Here is a 25,925-nt window from a genome sequence, read left to right on the forward strand (position 1 = left end):
GGTTAAGATCCCCACCCCAAAACTATATATACAATTGTTGGGCATAAAGAGACGAATGCAGTCATGATATTAGAATTGACCCCAGGGTTTGCCCCACCCTTGCAGACTTAACCCCTGGGTCATAACTTTGAAACGGTTGAGATCCCCACCCAAAACTATATATAAAAATGCTGGGCAAAAAGAGACAAGTGCAGTTATGATATTAGATTTGATCCTGGGGTCTGGCCACAACCGTAGGGACCTAGTTTCTGAGTCACAGCTTGGAAACAGTTGAGATCCCCACCCCATAACCATACATAAAATTGCTGGGCATGAAAAATCGAATAGAGATATATATGCTACAAGGATTGGCCTTGGGGTCTGGCATATTCCCTTGGATCTCATTTGGAGAATATTTTGCCATGATTGCTTAGATATCCAGGTGAGCGATACAGGCCCTATGGGCCTCTTGTATTATATGTCATAATGTTTGTATGTTTTTCTTGTGTCACTTTTTTAGGAGTGTATTGTTGTCTAATCTGTCTGTTAAAACAAGAAAAGATCCACATTCTCTTCAGCATGTATTACTCAATTAAAAAGTCAATGGTTTAACAAGTAAACAAACCTCTCCTATTTTGTACTTTTCAGGCCATTCTTTACACGTAACGGGTTTGAGGCATCGGAATCAAGTAGGGTAAGTCTATTATTTCTGGGCGCTGTCCCTATTGTAACGCATGATCAGATTAGCCGCGTCTGGTTGTTATATTTTAGTTTTGTTCAGTTTTATGCCTTGAACATAGACCAGCAGGTCTACATTATACTTACTCCATTAATGTATCTTGTCTTATGTAAACAACTTTGTGTTTGATGGTCCTGTTCAGGTGATGTTTCAAACATGTTCTGGTCTAACTGTCTAAGCTGTCCTGCATGTACATTAAACATAACCTTAATCACTAGATGTTATGTTCAGATTAAATTAATGTATAAATATACTTCATTTCTTAACCTGTTCACCCCTATGTAACTTTAGTAGACTCTACCATGCATTGATATGGATGAGTCCATTATGGTCTACAGTGGTGAAAGGGTTAACCTGTTCAGCCCTATGTAACTTTATATTAGTAGACTCTACCATGCATTGATATGGATGAGTCCATTATGGTCTATAGTGGTGAAAGGGTTAACCTGATCACCCCTGTGTAACTTTTGTAGACTCTACCATGCATTGATCTGGATGAGTCTATTATGGTCTACAGTGGTGAAAAGTTTAAAGGATGAGAGTACTGTCTGAGGCTACTAGATATATTAAAAGATTATTGGTTTTCACTAGAGCACAATACATGAAGCTGCTAGATTAATAAAAATATATTCTGTCCCTAAAAGAATAAAGATACAAGATACGAAGGCCAATAATTTTAAGCACTGACACAGTGTCTGTTGTCGCCCTTCCTTATACTGCATGTACAAGTCAAGACAGGATCATTGTTAGGCTGGGGGACTCAATGTTGTATAAACGAAGGGTATGCCTCCCTGGGGACAGAAGGGTGGAGTCCATTATACTTGAGTAAAGGCTAGCAATTCTAACTTAATTTGGTCTGGAGCATCCTTGGGCCAAGGGAAGCAACACAATTATGTAATTTTTAAATGGAACAAGTAATTATCAATTTATGGTACTAAGGAAGAGTGTAGCTCCCTAGGGAATTGAGGCGTGATGCACGAAAGGAAATAATTGGTTAAGTGTTATAAATTCTAATCCTCTTGACCAATTGATTGTATTTCAACCATACAATGTGTCACAGGAGGGGATGTGTGTCATACCACAACTATACAACGTGTCACAGTAGGGGACATGTGTCATACCACAACTATGCAACGTGTCACAGTAGGGGACATGTGTCTTACCATGACTATCCAACGTATCACAGTAGGGGACATGTGTCATACCACAACTATACAACGTGTCACAACAGTAGGGGATGTGTGTCTTACCATGACTATACAACGTGTCACAGTAGGGGACATGTGTCTTACCATGACTATACAACCTGTCAGAGTAGGGGACATGTGTCATACCACAACTATACAATGTGACACAGTAGGCGACATGTGTCATACCACAACTATACAACGTGTCGCAGGAGGGGATGTGTGTCATACCACAACTATCCAACGTGTCACAGTAGGCGACATGTGTCATACCACAACTATACAACGTGTCACAGTAGGGGCATGTGTCATACCACAACTATACAATGTGTCACAGGAGGGGATGTGTGTCTTACCATGACTATACAATGTGTCACAGTAGGGGATGTGTGTCTTACCATGACTATACAATGTGTCACAACAGTAGGGGATGTGTGTCTTACCATGACTATACAACGTGTCACAGTAGGGGACATGTGTCTTACCACAACTATACAACGTGTCACAGGAGGAGATGTGTGTCTTACCACAACTATACCATGTGTCACAGTAGTGGACATGTGTCTTACCACAACTATACAACGTGTCACAGGAGGAAATGTGTGTCTTACCACAACTATACAATGTGTCACAGTAGTGGACATGTGTCATACCACAACTATACAATGTGTCACAGTAGGGGATGTGTGTCTTACCACAACTATACAACGTGTCACAGCAGGGGACATGTGTCATACCACATCTATACAACGTGTCACAGTAGGGGACATGTGTCATACCACAACTATACAACGTGTCACAGGAGGGGATATGTGTCTTACCACAACTATACAATGTGTCACAGTAGGGGATGTGTGTCTTACCACAACTATACATTGTGTCGCAGTAGGGGATGTGTGTCATCCCACAACTATACAACGTGTCACAGCAGTAGGGGATGTGTGTCTTACCATGACTACACAACGTGTCACAGTAGGGGACATGTGTCATACCATAACTATACAATGTGTCACAGTAGGGGATGTGTGTCATACCACAACTATACAACGGGTCACAACAGGAGGGGATGTGTGTCTTACCATGACTATACAACGTGTCACAGTAGGGGACATGTGTCATACCACAACTATACAACGTGTCACAGTAGGGGATGTGTGTCTTACCACAACTATACAATGTGTCGCAGTAGGGGATGTGTGTCATCCCACAACTATACAACGTGTCACAACAGTAGGGGATGTGTGTCTTACCATGACTATACAACGTGTCACAGTAGGGGACATGTGTCATACCACAACCATACAATGTGTCACAGTAGGGGATGTGTGTCTTACCACAACTATACAACGTGTCACAGGAGGGGATAAGTAATGCTTTGTAATTCTTCAGAGCACTTGCTAAGTACTATACTATACTAGGGTATTGTATGATGTGTCTTTACTGAGTAAATAACAGATAATTTGTCTGTGGTAGAGTACTGTAGTACTATACTAGCGTATTGTATGAAGTGACTTGACGGATTGAATAACAGATGATTTTGTCTGTAGTAGAGTACTGTAGTACTTTACTATACTAGAGTATTGTATAAAGTGTCTTTATGGAGTTAATAACAGATGATTTGTCCGTAGTAGAGTACTGTAGTACTATACTAGCGTATTGTATGAAGTGACTTGACGGATTGAATAACAGATGATTTTGTCTGTAGTAGAGTACTGTAGTACTTTACTATACTAGAGTATTGTATGAAGTGTCTTTATGGAGTTAATAACAGATGATTTGTACTGTAGTAGAGTACTGTAGTACTATGCTAGCGTATTGTATGAAGTGACTTGACGGATTGAATAACAGATGATTTTGTCTGTAGTAGAGTACTGTAGTACTATGCTAGCGTATTGTATGAAGTGACTTGACGGATTGAATATCAGATGATTTTGTCTGTAGTAGAGTACTGTAGTACTATGCTATACTAGAGTATTGTATGATGTGTCTTTACGGAGTTAATCACAGATGATTTGTACTGTAGTACTATACTATACTAGAGTATTGTATGAAGTGTCTTTATGGAGTTAATAACAGATGATTTTGTCTGTAGTAGAGTACTGTAGTACTTTACTATACTAGAGTATTGTATGATGTGTCTTTACGGAGTTAATCACAGATGATTTGTCCGTAGTAGATTACTGTAGTACTATACTATACTAGAGTATTGTATGAAGTGTCTTTACGGAGTTAATAACAGATTTGTCCGTAGTAGATTACTGTAGTACTATGCTATACTAGAGTATTGTATGATGTGTCTTTACGGAGTTAATAACAGATGATTTGTCCATAGTAGATTACTGTAGATTACTATAGATCTTTAACTTACTAGAGTAACCTAGTGTGTGCATGACTTTTGTGTTGCTGTGCAGGAAAGTGGTAAACTCAGTGATGACAACAGTTCTCGGAAAAATGACTCTGACAGTGTAGCTGTAAGTACATTTTATTTTTATTTTATTTTTCTATTTTTAGAGTTTTACATGCTTGTTGTTGTATTTCTGGCATAATTTGATGTGCGAAAATGTAAAATTTGATATGAAATAATCATAATGTCAGTATATGTACTAATTAAAGGAACAACCAGTGATTTGTTAATTTGATAGTATTACCTTGGTAATTAGATGGTGTTTAGACTATCTAGATTGAATTTATCAAGAAAATATAGTCAGCCTTTTATTGAGAATTTTCCTCGGATATTCAGACTATTCAATAATGATTTTTTATTCAAGAATCAACACATAAATTTGTTGTAAAACTTATTTTGATTATAAAATATATTTTTTTGTAACGTTGAGAAGAACTTCAAAAAATCTTCCGTAAAAACATTTCTTGTGAGTAACTTTAATTGTTAATCTCTGCATAAAAATTTCAAGATTGTTATTTTCTCAACAAAATCAGTGCCAAGGATACATTCATTTTGACATGAATCATACTTTTTGTGGTTAGTATAAACTCCTTTGTGAATCTCAATAATATCTCTTAGATCAATACTGACCCTAGTACATTCAGCATGAGACTTGGACTGAAACAAGCCCTTCTATGTTCTCCTTTGACATTTCTAAGACTCTCTGGAAACTTGACCTTTTGCATCATCTCTCGATTGGCTTATTTTGGCTGAGTTGATCACCTTTCTTTGGAAAAATAAATGAAAAATATTAATATTAACCCTTTCATCACTGTAGACCATAATGGACTCATCCAGGTCAAAGCATAGTAGATTCTACTGAAGTTATATAGGGGTGAAAGGGCTAATGATTGGATTCCACCATTTTATGAAATATATTTCTTTGTTTTGAAATGCGTCAAGACTAGTATTGGGATAAAAGAAACTGCCCTTGTTGACAATTATATATAGGTTATCTGAGTTGAATCACCCACATTGTCATTGTCGCTAAGATAATTTTGTGTTATTCTTTGAGAACACTGAAAATCCACTGACTGCATTTGGAATTCACCTGAGCGAACCCCCTTTGAACAAGATACAAATATCCTTTATTGGGCCCCAGCCACACATATATGAGTGATGAAAAAATACCTTTTATTCTAATAAAGGTCCACAAAATTTTAAAGTGTTCATATAATTAGAATCTTGAAAGAAAGTGTAGAAGCTGTCTTTGTTAGACATTTTGCATGTTGTGGTTGTAACCGTGTAAAGATGTGAGGTATATTGAATTAAAGTTAAAACAAATGATTATTATTTAGAATTTATGTTGTATTTTAGTATTAAAACTTGTCTTGATTCTGCTCTGTAAAACATGCCTAACTTTTGTATATGATTTCATGGTCTCCTATGATCATCTATTATATAGTTTTTGTGTATTTGAAGGATTTTTTTTTATTATTTTATTTTGAACAGTTTCAGGTAAATTACAGTGTAAGATAATGAGTGTGGTAGCTACCCTCTATAAGATAATGTGTGTGGTTTTCACCGGCTGTAAGATAATGACTTGTAGCCACCGTCTGTAAGATAATGAGTTTGGTAGCCACCCGCTGTAAGATAATGTGGGGTTGTCACCCGCTGTAAGATGATGAGTGTGGTAGCCAACTGCTGTAAGATAATGTGTGTGGTAGCCAACCGCTGTAAGATAATGAGTGTGGTGGCCACCCGCTGTAAGATAATGTGTGTTGTAGCCACCCGCTGTAAGATAATGTGTGTGGTTGCCACCCGCTGTAAGATAATGTGTGTGGTAACCACCCGCTGAAAGATAATGACTGTGGTAGCCACCCGCTGTAAGATAATGAGTGTGGTTGTCATCGTCTTTAAGATGATGTGTGTGGTAGCCACCTGCTGCAAGATAATGAGTGTGGTAGCCACCCGCTGCAAGATAATGTGTGTGGTAGCCACCCGCTGTAAGATAATGAGTGTGGTTGTCACCGTCTTTAAGATGATGTGTATGGTAGCCACCCGCTGCAAGATAATGTGTGTGGTAGCCACCCGCTGAAAGATAATAAGTATGGTAGCCATCTGCTGTAAGATAATGAGTGTGGTTGTCACCGTCTTTAAGATGATGTGTGTGGTAGCCACCCGCTGTAAGATAATGTGTGTGGTAGCCACCCGCTGAAAGATAATGTGTGTGGTAGCCACCCGCTGCAAGATAATGAGTGTGGTTGTCACCGTCTTTATGATGATTTGTATGGTAGCCACCCGCTGCAAGATAATGAGTGTGGTTGTCACCGTCTTTAAGATGATGTGTATGGTAGCCACCCGCTGCAAGATAATGAGTGTGGTTGTCACTGTCTTTAAGATAATGAGTGTGGTAGCCACCCTAGAATCACGTCCTTTAATCTATGGCCCGTGTTAATTTAGGAATGTGCGCAGCCTTCGATTCAGGGAAACCAAGAGAAAGCAGCGCCTTGCGAGGTAATGTATGGATAGGCACTGACTGACTTCTCCATACGTAGTTCTTATCTACATTGTAGTTGATATCGCATCTTCACCTCACAGGCACTGACAGAAAATCTGCATGGTTTTACAGGGTGAATTTGTGCTGAAAAAAATAACTTTCTTAACAAATACCCCATGCCGCCCCCCTCCTCCCATCTAGGTTTAAAAAAAGTCTGTCCTTTGGACACTAGAGTTTCCATGTTCAAATCCTGTTCTGTCAATTACATCTTCCCTATTCATGTACATCATTAACGGTATTAGAGGCCAACACAACACAGGGTTTACCTGTTAAACAAACACTTTAGGGAGTCAATTTAAGCGTTTTGTTTTCTCTAAGTTTATTTGTTCCTTTGCTTGGTGTGTCGGGTGGTAGGCTTCAGGATTTTATCAGGGTTCCTGTGGCCTTTTTAATGCCTCATCCTGTTGGTTGTACATTAAAAAAAGCAAGAATTCCATTTATTTTACAACTTGCCCATTAAATTTATTACCATATTAGCTAATGGATTGGTGCAATGACTTGTGCCGTTTACCCCTGATAAACCGCTCATCTGTTTGGGTGTATGTAGGACCGCGATACCGACCCGGACCAGGTTGAATCTCACTGCAAGCCCAAATCTCCAAAACTGAAACCCAAGATGTCACGCATGCGGAGCCGCTCATACCGAGAAAAACAAGCCAAGAAGGACGAGAAACACCTCGTACGACGCAATAGTACCGGAGTGGTTGAGAGCTCGGTCAGTAACCAGCTAACACTGTGTGGTATTGGACTGACCAGACTGATTTGCATATTCATATATCATTAGGCTGACCAAACCTTGCCAGCATACATTTACCCATTGTTTTCTTGCGCCTTTCACTCGGCTAGCTTTTCACTGCACTGTTTTCTTCAGTCTTTTTTCTCTTTTTTTTTCTTATCTTTTTATTTTAAATTATTAAATAATGATCTAATAACACATATGTTTTGTATAATTATATATTGTAGATTTAGATGTAATTTTTTCGACACACCACATGTTGATATTTGTATGCAGTGTGTGCACTTTGAAATGTGTTATGTTAAAATGGAAGGGATTCTAGTAGATCTATAACGACATTGGTTCACTGGTACTAATTACCTACATTTCACACTTAGTACAGTCCTACACTGAGCATGCTCTATTAAGCTTGATTGCACTCAGTGTGGAATGCAACAGGTCACCTAGTGCAAGTTCATGCTCCAGGATATCATACAGAGAAACACATCTTATAGTGAAAACAAGAACGTTATAGAAAAAAGATAACAATTTTTAAGAGGACTGGGAATAATGATTAAACAGAAATACTTAAAAAGATACTTGAATTCCTAGTTTTTCTAAAACATAATTTCAGATAATAGTAAATCCTAGACATGTGTAAGTTGAGCGAACAGAAACATTTTTAACATGATTTACATTATATTTATTACAATATACTAGTTTTTCAAAATCATATTTTTAAACAATCATAAATCCTAGACATGTGTAAGTTATTCTTTGGGAGAAAACAGTTTTTTGCGGTTTAGTTGGTATAGAGTGCTTTTATTTCTGTTATTCTTTGGGAGAAAACAGTTTTTTGCGGTTTAGTTGGTATAGAGTGCTTTTATTTCTGTTATTCTTTCCTTATATATCCAAGATTACTAACTTTTCTAATATCCGAGTCAGTCGGGATTGCTGTTGGTATCAACAAACGCACTTTTTTTAATGATTTAAACAACATTAGTTACATATAACTAGTTTAACATTTAAGCGTAGGAGTCAATCGCAACAAGCTCAGGATAAGTTGAATCTTATTTATTGGGTATGTCTACCGGTTTCGCTCGAACAGTGGGCTTCTTCAGGACGATTTAATAACAAAATATGTCCCCTGAAGTACTAAAATTCTGGGCACATTTATATTGTAGTTTAACATTTGATGTACACTAAATTTGCTTTAAAAAAATAATGCTGAAATGAATGTTTATTGAACAGTTAACATTAAAAAAATCTTTATTGAAAAGAGTGTTAATGACTGAATTAAAAATAAACAATTGTAATTAGACTGTGATATCTTTGCATTCAAGATGTTTTAAATACTGCAATATGTGTAGGGAAAAAAATCTAAAAATAATTATGGTAAGTAATTCCATGTTTGAAAAGAATAGATAGAGTTGGCACTGGCGATATTTTACTTAAAATAAATTAGTTAAGGTAAAATAATGTTATGAAAATAAGATTTCATATATTTACTTACAGCTGGCACTTTGTAAAGTATTATTAGTTTTTGTAACTTTTTGATTGACACCAGGCAATGTACAATGTATTGTCACTTTGTAAAGTATTATTTACAAAACACGAATGATTTATTAGTTGGGCTAACTTTTTCACTGTTTGCTGATCAGTTTCTACAAGCAACAAGAAAACCCTATTTTAGAAAGATGGAGAGCAGGATTGTTATACTTATAAGGTAGTATATGTCTGTTACATAATGAGTGTTTGTTATAATAAACCCCTCCCCCCAAAGGTAGGGAGGGGGTATACTAGAATCATAGTAGTATATGTCTGTTACATAATGAGTGTTTGTTATAATAAACCCCTCCCCCCAAAGGTAGGGAGGGGGTATACTAGAATCATAGAATCAGCTGGTCTATCTGTCTACGATAGCCGATCTGTGGATAAAAGTTGTTTGCAATGGGTAACTTAAATCCTTCTTAATTATTATGCCAATTTCAACATAACTGTACATGTATATGCTTGATCGGCACATCTTGTACAGTACATGTAAGTACTTGCTCAGCTGGTAAGTTTTTTCTTCAGATTTGACTTTTTCCCCAGAGCTTTTGTCTTTTCTTTCGAATTAGTCATTTTCAAGCCCTGGAATTTGAATTGAGCTTTTCAGTATTCCTCAGACCATAAGAAATTGTGGTCTCAGTATTTTTAGCTCAGCTGGACAGAAGGGCCATGTGAGCTTATGCCGTACTGCACCGTCCGGCGGTCAACCTTTTTTTTTAACGGCTTCTTCTGAAGAACTGGAGGTCCTATATACGGTCATGATATTTGGCCAGTAGGTACCTGAGATGAAGTGCTATAAAGTTTCCTTATTAAAATGACCTTGACCTACTTTCAAGGTCACAGGGGTCAAATATGTTAAAAACTTCAAACAACAATATCCTAAGAACCATTTGGACTAGAGTCATGATACTTGAGTATGTTATGAAGACCAGCAGTGCAAACCTTTTTTAATGGCAGTAATGGGGTCAAAGGTCAACTTTAAGTGCTAGGTGAGGGTCAAATGTCAACATGGGTTAGAAGCTTTAACAATCTTCTTCTCAAGTTCCATAAGGTCCAGGGTCATGATATTTTGCCAGTAAGTACCCGAGATGGAGTGCTATAAAGATTCCTCATTAAAATGACCTTAAACTAGTGTCAAGGTCACAGGAGTCAAATATGTTAAAAACTTCAAACAACAATTTCCTAAGAACCATTTGGACTAGAGTCGTGATACTTGAGTATGTTATGTAGACAAGCAATGCAAATCTTTTTCTTGACTACAGTAATGGGGTCAAAGGTCAATTGAAAGTGCTAGTTGGGGGTCAAACGTCAACATGGGTGAAAAGCTTTAACAATCTTCTTCTCAAGTTCCATAAGGTCCAGGGTCATGATATTTTGCCAGTAAGTACCCGAGATGGAGTGCTATAAAGATTCCTCATTAAAATGACCTTAAACTAGTGTCAAGGTCACAGGAGTCAAATATGTTAAAAACTTCAAACAACGATGTCCTAAGAAGCATTTGGTCTTAGTATAATGTCATGATACTTGGGTATGTTATGTAGACCAGTTGTGAATCGTTTTCTATTTTACAGTAATGAGGTCAAATGTCAACTTAAAGTGCTAGCCGGAGTCAAAGGTCAATGTGGGTTAAAAGCTTCAAAATTAAAATTTTCAAGTTTCAAACAACAATATTTTAAGAACCGTTTAAGAGATGTTAAAATGTCTACCAAATTTAGTCTGAAATTACCTATATGTCAGTTTCATGTAACAAAAGAAACAGGTGAGCGATACAGGCCCTCACGGCCTCTTGTTAATAGACAGTAATTATATTTCCCATTCGTTGTCATTGCTTTATATACAATATAATAAATTTTCCATTTTGACCAGTTTTATGGCACAGTGGGGGTTATTAGTTGGCCTTCATTATTCACCATGGCCTCCTTGGTAGGACGCCGGGCACGTGACCGAAGGGTTGCGGGTTCGAGTCATGTCATTGCACTGTGTTGTATCTTTGAACAAGATACTTGAACAAGATACTTTACTCAGCTTCCTCCAGTCTACTCAGCTGTAAATGAGTACGTGGTTGGGCAGTTCTAGAATTGTTGAATGCTAACTGTGAGCGGCGAAATGGCAGCACCGGCTGTATGCTCCCCAGGGAGTTGATAAAGATATTGGCATAAGCTGCAAAGGCCCTATAACCACGGATAATAATTTGTAAACCGCTTTGAACTAGGTTGTGATAAACACTGATAAATAGCGGTATATAAGAACCTCAAATATTAATTATTAAAGGAAGATGGTATATTTAGATACAGTAATATTATTGGTAATAGGTTAATGTACAGGTATTGTACCAGGATAGACAGGGCATTTTTTATTTTGTCTTTTTACTGCCTGTCTCTGCTTTTATTTATTTTTTAAACCAGTAAACATATTGTTCTCCGATATTAAAGCATTTTGTTTTTGAAATCGGACATATAGTTTTCAAATGATGAAAATTGGAAGCACTACATGTATTAGTATTTGAAACTAGTACATCCATGCTACCAAGCTTTGTCTTTGTCCAGACCCACCCAAGGATAAAGTCCCTGAATCATAACTTGGAAATAGCCAAGATCTCCACCCAAAAACTGCATGAGTTTTTACTGGGCAATTAGACATAATCATAACCATAAAAATCAACCTTGGAGTCTGGCATTGACCCTGAGAACTTAGTTCCTTGTTCATAACATGTATGTTCGTATGTCCTTGCACCAGCCAAGGTCATATGAAGATGTGTGCCTGACATGGAGTTAATTGAAAACCCCCACCCCATTACCATAAACAACTTTCTTACTGAGAGACAGCTAATAGGAATAGTTTGCCATGATTGCTTACATATCCAAATGAGCAAAACAGGCCCTTTCATTTTATGAAGGGATAAAATGAAGAAATGGGAACACTGTATGACCTGATAAACACCTTTGGCCATAAATGAGTCAACTTTTCATGATGAGTCATACAACAATACAAAACCTACAATGTATAACAAAAATGTTCAACACCTCACACAACACAGTACACAACAACACTGTACACAACACACTACACAACAACACCTCACACAACATAGTTTACAACAACACAGTATACAACAACACCTCACACAACACAGTATACAACAACACCTCACACAACACAGTACACAACAAAACCTCACACAACACAGTACACGACAATACCTCACACAACACAGTATACAACAACACCTTACACAACACACTACACAACAACACCTCACACAACACACTACACAACAACACCTCACACAACACAGTATACAACAACTCCTCACAACATACTACACAACAACACCTCACACAACACACTACAAAACATACTATACAACAACACCACACAACACACTACACAACAACACCTCACACAGCACAGTACACAACAACACAGTACACATCACAGTATACAACAACACCTCACACAACACAGTACACAACAACACCTCACACAACACAGTACACAACAACACAGTACATAACAACACCTCACACAACACAGTATACAACAACACCTCACACAACACCTCACACAACACAGTATACAACTACACCTCACACAACACAGTACACAACAACACAGTACATAACAACACCTCACACAACACAGTATACAACAACACCTCACTCAACACACCTCACACAACACAGTACACAACAACACCTCACACAGCACAGTGCACAACAACACAGTTCACACAACACAGTACACAACAACACCTCACACAACACAGTACACAACAACACAGTACACAACAACACCTCACACAACACAGTATACAACAACACCTCACACAACACAAGTGATGTGTGATCTTTAGATCACACATCATAAAGATGTGTATATAGGAAAAACCACAGCGCAGTGGGACAGGGCTCCTTAACATGGATGTATATCAATTGTTTGCATACAACGAAAACACTGGATAGTATTTTGGAAGAGTTGAAATGATTCAGATTCATTTTACATCAGTGCCACCATGAACAGAGGTGAAGATAAATGTACAAAAAGGGTTTACAAAATGTCAAAGGTCAAGATCATGGTTACTTAAATTAGACTGGGGAGGTAATGTCATTTTGTACAGTTGAACAAAAATGTACTAAAAAATGCAGAGCAAACATCTATTTTACTTTATTTCCATCAGTAGAATGAAATATCTCTTAAACTTATTCACCCCTGAAGACACATTTGAAATCTTCCAATTCAAAGGTAGGAATAGTTCATTATGAAATTTCAGGGATAAATGAGTTAATTCTAATGTAAAGTGGTAGTACTGTAGGATAATATGGTTATAATATACATTAGATACTTAATACTACAATATGACAGTATGTTTCTATAATAGTAGTAAAAATACTAGGAAATCACTCTTTATACTTAATGCTTTGCAGCCACTTAAATGTCTTTTAGATAATTATCTAGTTTTGTTCATTTCTGTTGCATTGTATGCTTGATCTTCACAATCTATTGAACAAAGTGTTTTATTTCTTCACTGCCTTCAAATAATTCCTTTTGGAATGCATATTTGACATTTTCTTGTATGAATGAACTTTCAAAATTGTATAAAACAATTTATTTGATAAACAAAGTTTCACTGCACCATCAAACTGAGGAAATGCTTTGAATAGTTCCCTGTGTACTTATCCCTCTCTGGAAGTTTGATCTTGAGGACAAAAAAGTATGTTTTGTTATAGTTCTCTACAATATCTTGATTCTGGTATGCTCTGTATATTTCAATTCTTTCAATTATATGTATGATTTTGCTGATATTGCATATATTTTTATTTATTTATTTTTTCAAATATTTTTCAACATTACATTTTTACTGATTTTTTTGTTGGTCATTCATCTACCTTAAATCCACTTTCATTTTCATTCTGTTGAAATCATTCTTGATAGTTTTATTCAAACACATCATACTGAATGCTGTGTTTGATCAGTCTTACATTTGAATAATTAATCTTGTTGATTTAAGCAAAAACACACAAAAAGACTAAAAAATCAATGTTCAAGGATTAAGTCCTTTAATTCAATCAAACTCAGTATAAAAGGGTATCAAGACCTCAGAAATGGGTTTACAAGTGCATCATAAGGTAAACATAAGCATGTGAGCATAAGGTATGTTGGTCTGTTATAACTGTTCTGTACTGTTTGAATCAGGAACAATCCAAACGCATGAGCTCATCATTCAAAGTGAGTAATGGAGGAAGCCGAATCCTGAAGATTTGGATCCATTTTTCATATCCCCTTGTGTGGATTTGACCCCTTCAACTCCCTAACACACTCCTGTTTGAAAAGTCCTTCACTCAAAACCCTATGATAAAGTGATTGCAAGAAAAGTAGGTCATTGTTGTATTTCATTTGAAAATGTTCTGCCTCAAGGTGGTGTTAAAAAGTTGGATTATTTATGAGAAGAAGACTTTTTTATCAGTGAGAGGAAAATTATTGGACTTTGTATTACATATATTATACAGGCTGGAAGCAATTTCAGTTGTTTGAAAATGACATCCTTATATTTTGTGATATCATGTTGAAACTGAAGTTGGAAATATGACATCATGATTTGCAGAGATTGCTTCCTGGTCGGAGACTGGAATCGTGTCTAAATTATTACTTTCCTGACGTATTATGAACATCCTGGGAGAAACAGGTTCTTTAACTGGTGATGGTTGGTAATCATGTTAATATAACACTTGTTTGTTTATTTCCAAAAAAAAACCTTGGTAAAACTTTCGTCCGTGTGCAATTTAACCAAGCACCACTAATTGAGGAACGTCAAATTCTATTTATTATATTCGTACAATTTTTTATAACATTGAGTGTTTTTTATTATCTCCCTTTATTCCTTGTTAACCATGGTAACACATCCAAGTGGTAACTATTTTCCTGTACTGTTGTTATTGGAACCATGACAGCACTTGGATATTTGAAGCACTGATGCATGTATGAATGATGTTTCGTTTGTATGAAGACTGCGGCATGCATGTGTGGGTTATAGAGCAGTAAACTAACTTGTATTTTCTTGTGTGGATAATGTGTCCTCAGTTCCAGAGGCAATAGAAATAGCCTTTATTTATTAATTTTTTGAAGGGATAATGTTTTCAGAGGCAATAGAAATAGCCTGTATTTATTAATTATTTGTAGGGATAATGTTTTCAGAGGCAATAGAAATAGCCTGTATTTATTAATTATTTGTAGGGATAATGTTTTCAGAGGCAAAAAAAACAACCAATTCATTCCAAGGTTTTTGGTTGGTAGAATATTGACCAGCTTATAAGTTCAGTTTTCATTGAAATATTTTGAATTTAAAAATATAACAAGTATTTTGCTGTTTCTTGCCCTTCAGTGTTCGTTTTTATAATTAATGCTATTTAGAGAACATTTTACACAAATAATGCAGAATATCAGGTTCCCAAAATCCAAAAACGCCATTGGTCAAGGTCAAGGTAGTTGTTGCTTCTGATTGGCTGACAAACAGCTATATTTTTTTAAGGTTCCTCTTTTCAAGTCCTTTGTGTACAGTTTACCTGGGTTTTATTGGGCTTTAAATTTTGAATACAATTGTACCGATTTCTGAATTAATTTCTAAACTTTAGAAAACTGGAATTGAAGTAAATATGTCTTTTCCATTTTTAAAACTCCTGACTATGATTATATACACCTGTACGTTAAGTGAGTCCTAATCCCTGTGAACCAGTTGTTTGAAGTGTAATTGCAAAATTGTTTATTAAAAAAAAATGAAGTGATGACCTGATTTATATGAGCTAATTTATATTACATGGTAACAAATAAACAATTTTGTTATATATCTACCTCAGCATTTAATCTACCACTCCATACACTGAAAATACCATCGACATATTCTGATGACAATTTTCAAAAAAAAATAAAAAAAAATTGGTTGCCTGATTTATATTAGCTAACTGTATAATAAGTAACACACTTTCATCCTGTTTTCAATATGCAAATACCAGATTAATTAAACTGCAAAAGGATCTTCTTTTATATTCATTTCTTACTAATGTAAACAGTATTCCCTAGAAGTAGTAGTTTCCTTAAGGAAACAGGAAACACTAATATTAATTTATATAAAAAAATGTTTCATTTGACAAGTAATAGTTCACTCATGAATACGTGTTGTCTCCTTTACAGGTGTCGTTGATCATACATAAGGAAAAAGGTGAAAAAGTGTCAACAAAAAATCAATTATTTGATTACCTGGTATTCTTTTGGTTGACAAAAAATTATGGTTTAAACCAAACTGTTGAAATTAACGAGTTAAAAATAGAAAGTGGAAGGGTGTTAAATTTAACATTCCTTAGAAAAATATGAATGGGAAGATTAAACAAAAACAAAATTGATATTAGGTCAGTTTAAGAAGAAGACGTGATAGTGATGATGAAACATCTAGATGCAGATTTTGATCATTGTAAACAGTGGTTGTTCAAGGTTGGCTAATTTTAACCAACGGTTAGTAAAAAAAATCAAATAATTGCCAATAGAAAAAAAGGGCTTTCAAATAAAAATAATTGAAATCCCCAAAACATCTCAATCTTATGCGTCTTAACAAATCTATAGGAGGATGGTCTCTTAATTATTGTTTTGTTCATATTTGGAATTTTTCCTAACCACTGGTTGTCTTTAAGGAAGCTTTGTGCAACTGGGTTGTTTCTCTTGTACAACTGTAATGCAAGCTTCTATTAATACATACTAAGAGATTAATGTTTTGGCTTGTACAACTAAAATGCAAGCTTTAATCACTGTCAATAGATCGTCTGCTTTCTCTTGTACAATTAAAACCCAGGCTTTGATCAGTGTTAACAGATGTCTCAGGTTTCTCTTGTACAATTAAAACCCAGGCTTTGATCAGTGTTAACAGACATCTGGTTTCTCTTGTACAATATTACCCAGGCTTTGATCAGTGTAAACAGGAATCTAGTTTCTCTTGTACAAATATAACCCTAGCTTTGATCAGTGTGAACAGGAATCTAGTTTCTCTTGTACAATATTACCCAGGCTTTGATCAGTGTTAACAGGAATCTAGTTTCTCTTGTTCAATTATAACCATGCTGCTTTGATCAGTGTAAACAGATGTCTGCTTTCTCTAGTCAGTATTAATTTCAGCACAATTTCGTTTTTATACGACCGTCAAAATTGACGGTAGTATTATGGTATGGCGTTGTCCGGCCAGCCGGCCGGCGTAAACTTTGTTTGTTCGGCAATCTCCTCCTACATTTTTCGACCGATCTATTTGAGACTTGGTATACATTATAATCATGATATGAAGTTGTGTCTCCCTTAAAAGAATTTTGATTCGACAATTTTTCCAAACGTTATTGCCCTTTGTTCATTTCAGTATTTGAATTTTGTCTGGAGATCTCCTCCTACATTTTTTTACCGATCTCTTTGAAACTTGGTATTCATTATAATCTTGATATGAAGTTGTGTCTCCCTTAAAAGAAGTTTGATTTGACGATTTTTGCAAAAGTTATTGCCCTTTGTTCATTTTAGTATTTGATTTTTGTCCGGAGATCTCCTCCTACATTTTTCGACGGATATCTTTGAAACTTGGTATACTTTATAATCATGATATAAAGTTGTGTCTCCCTTAAAAGAATTTTGATTCAACGATTTTTGCAAAATGTATTGCCTTTTGTTCATTACGATTTTCTCCTACATTTTTTATAGTATATCAGCTAACCACTCTTAGAACGATGCAGATTTTATTTCAATGTAAGAAAGTATATAACACTAAATGGCATTCGACGGGCATATTTTGTTCCGCCCCGCGGTACTCTTGTTGCTAGTTATAAAATTATAGTTAAGTAGTCGACTAAAACCTCTGTGTTTTTGTTACAGCCGAGGAAGGCCCTACTTGACCAGTTGAGTGCAGTCCTGGGAGGGTCAGATGACCTTCTACCAGACAACATGGTACTGGTCAATACTGTGGAGTGGCAGGGACAGGTGCGTCTCATCAAACCATACCCTCAACATATACCTATATCAAAACACTTTCCGTCTCTGAATGTACTCTCTACTCCCTTAATACATCTGTTTTAAAGGCCTGGCATTTGGAAAATGCAAATGCCCTATATACACCTATCATCTATTCTTTTTGTCCATTTTTGTTTTCTGTGCAAACCCTTTATTAGATATTATCTGATTCTAATTAAGTTTTAGAAGTATGTACATTGTGCAAAAGCTAAGGCTGCGTTGGAATATGAGCAAAATCTGTGCAATCAACTACGACTGGACTCCAATGAAACTTGGGTCAACATTAACTATGCTGATAACATTTATACTTGTGGGCAGATCTGGCAGAGTCATTCACACTCCATCCTTCAAAGCAGACAGCCAGGGTTTGATCCCCAAAATTACCTTAGCACCAATTTAATGAGAAAGTGCATTCTCCTACCCACATAACTCCCAACAACCCAAGTGGCCTATAAAATGATCCGGGGTTGGTGTTCTTCCAGTGTCTGTGCTGTAGAGTTAAAGTGATATGGCTCAATGAAAAAGGGCACTGTTGGAATCGCAGTCCAACCAGAGAACAGCACTCATGCATGCACTCACACACACATGGAGGTATTAAGCAGGTGGCATATGGCCAGTAGTTAGTTGATATATTGTATTGTTTGTAAGAACTGTATATTTGTATACTGTTAAAAGTTTTAAGAAGCACTATATGAATTGTTTACTGATTTCTGTGTATTTATACAAAGAAAAAAGGCTTAGTTTGAATTTTAATAATATGTCTGCCTGAAATTAGGTAGCACAGAGCAATTCATTTGCCAATTTGGTTACAGTTTGATTAGTTCGGTGGGAAGGGGGTTTACGATTCTATTATAATGATATTCAGATAAATGTATATAGGAACTTGGGTAAAAGTAAGTAAAGTTTTAATTGAAATTGAAACCAGGCTATATCTTTATTTATATATAAACTCATCTGGTATAAAGTACCAGGCTGAGCCAATGTTAATATACTTTGTCCTTTCTTTGGTCTTTGGTCTTCTGTCCATCAGGTTTTTTTTCCAGCATCTCGCAAACAACTTAACTATTTGAACAACTTCAGCTCATGTGGATCAAAAGTTATACTAAAAGGATGCTGACTCTGGAGGCTGAGGGGCGGGGTCAGAAGGGGTCAAATTGTCTGGTTTGTTAGCTCACCTGCCCGAAGGGCAAGTGAGCTTATGTTATGGTCCGGCGTCCGTCTGTCCGACGTCAACTTTTTACTTTAAACAACTTCTTCTCAATAACCAAAAGGCCCAGGGTACTGATATTAGGCCTGTAGCATGCTGGGATGGAGGGCTACAAAGTTTGTTCAAATAAATGACCTTGACCCACTTTCAAGGTCACAGGGGTCAAATATGTTAAAATCTTCAAACAACTTCTTCTCAATAATAGAAAGGCCCAGGTTACTGATATTTAGCCTGTAGCATGCTGGGATGAAGGGCTACCAAGTTTGCTCAAATAAATGATCTTGACCAATTTTCAAGGTCACTGGAGTTTGATGTCTTAAAATCTTCAAACAACTTCTTCACAATAACAAAAAGGCCCATGGTACTGATATTGAACCTGTAGCATGCTGGGATGAAGGGCTACCAAGTTTGCTCAAATAAATGACCTTGACCAATTTTCAAGGTCACTGGAGTCTGATGTCTTAAAATCTTCAAACAACTTCTTCACAATAACAAAAAGGCCCATGGTACTGATATTGAACCTGTAGCATGCTGGGATGAAGTGCTACCAAGTTTGTTAAAATGAATGACCTTGACCCACTTTCAAGGTCACAGGGGTCAAATGTTTTAAAATCTTCAAACAACTTCTCAATAACCAAAAGGCCCAGGGTACTGAAATTAGGCCTGTAGCATGCTGGGATGAAGGACTACCAAGTTTGTTCAAATGAATGACCTTGATCCACTTTCAACCTGATGTCCTTGTTCGACATTCAAGGTCACAGGCGTCATAGGTTTAAATCTTTTAATAGGTTCTTATGAATCAAACACTGATATTCTGCCTGTAGCTGTATTTTAGTCCACTTTTAAGATTACAAGTGTGAGATTTATACCAGGTGAGCGATGCAGGCCCATTGGGCCTCTTGTTTTCATCGTCATCATCTTCACCCAAGTTATTGGGCAGATTTCAACCAAATTGTGATGGTATAGATATAGCATCCTCAGCCTGTGAGAATGGGGGGGGGGTTTTTCAAACCTTAAGATTCTGAGAGCCTTCAGCAGTGCAGTAGTACATGACTGTGTAGTGACTAGAGGATGTGTTTTTGTTTGGTTACTGCAGAGCCTTAAGCAGTGCAGCAGTACATCACGGTGTAGGGACCAGAGAATGTGTTTTTGTTTAGTTACTGCGAGCCTTCAGCAGTGCAGCAGTACATCACTGTGTAGGGACCAGAGAATGTGTTTTTGTTTAGTTACTGCGAGCCTTCAGCAGTGCAGCAGTACATGACTGTGTAGGGACTAGAGGATGTGTTTTTGTTTAGTTACTGCGAGCCTTCAGCAGTGCAGCAGTACATGACTGTGTAGGGACTAGAGGATGTGTTTTTGTTTAGTTACTGCGAGCCTTCAGCAGTGCAGCAGTACATGACTGTGTAGGGACTAGAGGATGTGTTTTTGTTTAGTTACTGCGAGCCTTCAGCAGTGCAGCAGTACATGACTGTGTAGGGACTAGAGGATGTGTTTTTGTTTAGTTACTGCGAGCCTTCAGCAGTGCAGCAGTACATGACTGTGTAGGGACTAGAGGATGTGTTTTTGTTTAGTTACTGCGAGCCTTCAGCAGTGCAGCAGTACATGACTGTGTAGGGACTAGAGGATGTGTTTTTGTTTAGTTACTGCGAGCCTTCAGCAGTGCAGCAGTACATGACTGTGTAGGGACTAGAGGATGTGTTTTTGTTTAGTTACTGCGAGCCTTCAGCAGTGCAGCAGTACATGACTGTGTAGGGACTAGAGGATGTGTTTTTGTTTAGTTACTGCGAGCCTTCAGCAGTGCAGCAGTACATGACTGTGTAGGGACTAGAGGATGTGTTTTTGTTTAGTTACTGCGAGCCTTCAGCAGTGCAGCAGTACATGACTGTGTAGGGACTAGAGGATGTGTTTTTGTTTAGTTACTGCGAGCCTTCAGCAGTGCAGCAGTACATGACTGTGTAGGGACTAGAGGATGTGTTTTTGTTTAGTTACTGCGAGCCTTCAGCAGTGCAGCAGTACATGACTGTGTAGGGACTAGAGGATGTGTTTTTGTTTAGTTACTGCGAGCCTTCAGCAGTGCAGCAGTACATGACTGTGTAGGGACTAGAGGATGTGTTTTTGTTTAGTTACTGCGAGCCTTCAGCAGTGCAGCAGTACATGACTGTGTAGGGACTAGAGGATGTGTTTTTGTTTAGTTACTGCGAGCCTTCAGCAGTGCAGCAGTACATGACTGTGTAGGGACTAGAGGATGTGTTTTTGTTTAGTTACTGCGAGCCTTCAGCAGTGCAGCAGTACATGACTGTGTAGGGACTAGAGGATGTGTTTTTGTTTAGTTACTGCGAGCCTTCAGCAGTGCAGCAGTACATGACTGTGTAGGGACTAGAGGATGTGTTTTTGTTTAGTTACTGCGAGCCTTCAGCAGTGCAGCAGTACATGACTGTGTAGGGACTAGAGGATGTGTTTTTGTTTAGTTACTGCGAGCCTTCAGCAGTGCAGCAGTACATGACTGTGTAGGGACTAGAGGATGTGTTTTTGTTTAGTTACTGCGAGCCTTCAGCAGTGCAGCAGTACATGACTGTGTAGGGACTAGAGGATGTGTTTTTGTTTAGTTACTGCGAGCCTTCAGCAGTGCAGCAGTACATGACTGTGTAGGGACTAGAGGATGTGTTTTTGTTTAGTTACTGCGAGCCTTCAGCAGTGCAGCAGTACATGACTGTGTAGGGACTAGAGGATGTGTTTTTGTTTAGTTACTGCGAGCCTTCAGCAGTGCAGCAGTACATGACTGTGTAGGGACTAGAGGATGTGTTTTTGTTTAGTTACTGCGAGCCTTCAGCAGTGCAGCAGTACATGACTGTGTAGGGACTAGAGGATGTGTTTTTGTTTAGTTACTGCGAGCCTTCAGCAGTGCAGCAGTACATGACTGTGTAGGGACTAGAGGATGTGTTTTTGTTTAGTTACTGCGAGCCTTCAGCAGTGCAGCAGTACATGACTGTGTAGGGACTAGAGGATGTGTTTTTGTTTAGTTACTGCGAGCCTTCAGCAGTGCAGCAGTACATGACTGTGTAGGGACTAGAGGATGTGTTTTTGTTTAGTTACTGCGAGCCTTCAGCAGTGCAGCAGTACATGACTGTGTAGGGACTAGAGGATGTGTTTTTGTTTAGTTACTGCGAGCCTTCAGCAGTGCAGCAGTACATGACTGTGTAGGGACTAGAGGATGTGTTTTTGTTTAGTTACTGCGAGCCTTCAGCAGTGCAGCAGTACATGACTGTGTAGGGACTAGAGGATGTGTTTTTGTTTAGTTACTGCGAGCCTTCAGCAGTGCAGCAGTACATGACTGTGTAGGGACTAGAGGATGTGTTTTTGTTTAGTTACTGCGAGCCTTCAGCAGTGCAGCAGTACATGACTGTGTAGGGACTAGAGGATGTGTTTTTGTTTAGTTACTGCGAGCCTTCAGCAGTGCAGCAGTACATGACTGTGTAGGGACTAGAGGATGTGTTTTTGTTTAGTTACTGCGAGCCTTCAGCAGTGCAGCAGTACATGACTGTGTAGGGACTAGAGGATGTGTTTTTGTTTAGTTACTGCGAGCCTTCAGCAGTGCAGCAGTACATGACTGTGTAGGGACTAGAGGATGTGTTTTTGTTTAGTTACTGCGAGCCTTCAGCAGTGCAGCAGTACATGACTGTGTAGGGACTAGAGGATGTGTTTTTGTTTAGTTACTGCGAGCCTTCAGCAGTGCAGCAGTACATGACTGTGTAGGGACTAGAGGATGTGTTTTTGTTTAGTTACTGCGAGCCTTCAGCAGTGCAGCAGTACATGACTGTGTAGGGACCAGAGGATGTGTTTTTGTTTAGTTACTGCGAGCCTTCAGCAGTGCAGCAGTACATGACTGTGTAGGGACCAGAGGATGTGTTTTTGTTTAGTTACTGCGAGCCTTCAGCAGTGCAGCAGTACATGACTGTGTAGGGACCAGAGGATGTGTTTTTGTTTAGTTACTGCGAGCCTTCAGCAGTGCAGCAGTACATGACTGTGTAGGGACCAGAGGATGTGTTTTTGTTTAGTTACTGCGAGCCTCCAGCAGTGCAGCGGTACATGACTGTGTAGGGACTAGAGGATGTGTTTTTGTTTAGATACTGCAGAGACTCCAGCAGTGCAGCAGTGCAGCAGTGCAGCAGTGCAGCAGTAAATGACTGTGTAGGGATTAGAGGATGTGTTTTGGTTTAGTTACTGCAGTGCCTTCAGCAGTGCAGAAGTACATGACTGTGTATGGACTAGAGGATGTGTGTTTGTTTATTTACTGCGAGCCTTCAGCAGTACAGCAGTACATGACTGGGTAGGGACCAGAGGATGTGTTTTTGATTAGTTACTGCGAGCCTTCAGCAGTACAGCAGTACATGACTGGGTAGGGACTAGAGGAAGTGTTTTTGTTTAGTAACTCCGAGCCTCCAGCAGTGCAGCGGTATATGACTGTGTAGGGACTAGAGAATGTGTTTTTGTTTATTTACTGCGAGCCTTCAGCAGTACAGCAGTACATGACTGGGTAGGGACTAGAGGATGGGTTTTTGTTTAGTTAATGCGAGCATTCAGCAGTGCAGCAATACATGACTGTGTAGTGACTAGAGGATGTGTTTTTGGTTAGTTACTGCAGAACCTTCAGCAGTGCAGCGGTATATGACTGTGTAGGGATTAGAGGATGTGTTTTTGTGTAGTTACTGCGAGCCTTCAGCAGTACAGCAGTACATGACTGTATAGGGACTAGAGGATGGGTTTTTGTTTAGTTGCTGCAGAGCCTCCAGCAGTACAGCAGTACATGACTGTGTAGGGACTAGAGAATGTGTTTTTGTTTAGATACTGCAGAGACTCCAGCAGTGCAGCGGTATATGACTGTGTAGGGATTAGAGGATGTGTTTTGGTTTAGTTACTGCAGTGCCTTCAGCAGTGCAGCGGTCCATGACTGTGTAGGGATTAGAGGATGTGTTTTGGTTTAGTTACTGCAGAACCTTCAGCAGTGCAGCGGTCCATGACTGTGTAGGGATTAGAGGATGTGTTTTGGTTTAGTTACTGCAGTGCCTTCAGCAGTGCAGCAATACATGACTGTGTAGGGGCTAGAGGATGTGTTTTGGTTTAGTTACTGCAGTGCCTTCAGCAGTGCAGAAGTACATGTCTGTGTAGGTACCAGAGGATGTGTTTTTGATTAGTTACTGCGAGCCTACAGCAGTGCAGCAGTAAATGACTGTGTAGGGACTAGAGGATGTGTTTTTGTTTAGTTACTGTATGATCATTTTTCTTGGTTCAGTTGATGGTGCAGAAACTGCAGGAGAAACAGCTCAAGGTGATCTGTACATGTGGGGACGCTGACGTCAAGGCTGCCATCAGCTTCCTCGTTACAAAAATACAAAAATTGTAAGTACCACTCAATTAGAATGAGAATTACATTGCAATCAGTCAAAAGATTCTATATTAAAAAAGGCAAATCAAAGCATTTTCAAATCTACAATTGCATAATATGTAAACTTGTTTGAGATTTAGCACAAATGAAGTCTGTGATAGTTGTAAAATTGACAAATTCCTGCTGACTGTTTGCCAGAGGGTAAAGATAAGACAAGGCCAAAGTGCATTGTGATTTGGTTGAATTATTTTTGTCATCTGTGTGTTGTCTCCCTTTACAGTTGTAACAGTAACTCCAAAAGTCCACAACCGGTGAAGGTTGGCATTGCGGGGGGCGACGGATACATCAACTCAGTACTACGACCATATGTAGAACAGTTCTCAGCCAAACCACACGACTGGCAGAACTACGTGCGCTTTCTAGTCATACCATTTGGTAAGTAGAGCAGGTTTGATTGATCTGCTCTTAATTATGCTTAATGAATATGCCATTTACCATTTACATAGAACCCCTTAAAAGATGAAATTATGTTATTCAAGTAATAATTATACCCCCTGCAACAAAGTTTTATCCTGGAATCAGTTTGTCTATCTGTCTGTCTGTCTATATGGCTAATAGCTGGTCCAGAGAAATCCTCCTTAACTAACGACCTGATTTTAACAAAACTTTGTTATGACTGGTACGTGATGAAGTTGTGTACCTGGCTTTCAAAGTTGAGAAATTAATAGATACATCAAAACTTCAACTCACTAATGTCAAACATCCAGTATAATTGAGATCGTGTGCATAAGACCAAATCTGATTCTTAAATGATGCAACACAGGCTTAGTAATAGAACTTGAACTCTATAAATATTGAATTTACAGTTATAACATAAGAAAAGCATGTTTATTTATATCAAATTCAACTTTTATTTGTTTGTCATTTAAATTCCGAAAGCATGTGCCCCTGTTAATGTACCGTTAATATTTTCACTGATTTATTGGTTGTAATTTTCAATGTTTTCAGAACAAATGGATCTTGATTTTTCATCAAAAACAGTGAGAAATTTGACTAATAAAAGTTTTGGATTCATTAATAAAAAACAATAAGTGTTATTTAAGGGGAAAAATAATTACTTGTTCTAAGTTTGACACATTGAGAAATTCAAATCTCCAAAGTTGGAAGTTTGACTGTATTTCGGTTCAATTTCTT

At 38.0% G+C, this 25,925-nt stretch overlaps 1 protein-coding gene across 7 annotated transcripts in view; it reads left to right on the forward strand.

The window, feature by feature from the left end:
* LOC110455732 (phosphofurin acidic cluster sorting protein 2-like) overlaps positions 1-25,925 on the forward strand; it is an 83,239-nt gene that overhangs the window by 46,211 nt on the left and 11,103 nt on the right. Inside the window, exons 9-15 of one of the 7 annotated variants that reach the window (XM_021506060.1) lie at positions 628-673; positions 4,317-4,376; positions 6,752-6,805; positions 7,396-7,563; positions 18,007-18,111; positions 24,639-24,745; positions 25,012-25,166. In XM_021506060.1, coding sequence (XP_021361735.1) covers positions 628-673; positions 4,317-4,376; positions 6,752-6,805; positions 7,396-7,563; positions 18,007-18,111; positions 24,639-24,745; positions 25,012-25,166 — 695 coding nt within the window. The remainder of the gene's footprint in view (positions 1-627; positions 674-4,316; positions 4,377-6,751; positions 6,806-7,395; positions 7,564-18,006; positions 18,112-24,638; positions 24,746-25,011; positions 25,167-25,925) is intronic. The other 6 variants (XM_021506059.1, XM_021506063.1, XM_021506064.1 and 3 more) reach the window with 6 other exon arrangements.

This window comes from Mizuhopecten yessoensis, unplaced genomic scaffold (assembly GCF_002113885.1).
Source record: "Mizuhopecten yessoensis strain PY_sf001 unplaced genomic scaffold, ASM211388v2 scaffold8365, whole genome shotgun sequence".
Classification (NCBI taxonomy): Eukaryota; Metazoa; Mollusca; class Bivalvia; order Pectinida; family Pectinidae; genus Mizuhopecten; species Mizuhopecten yessoensis.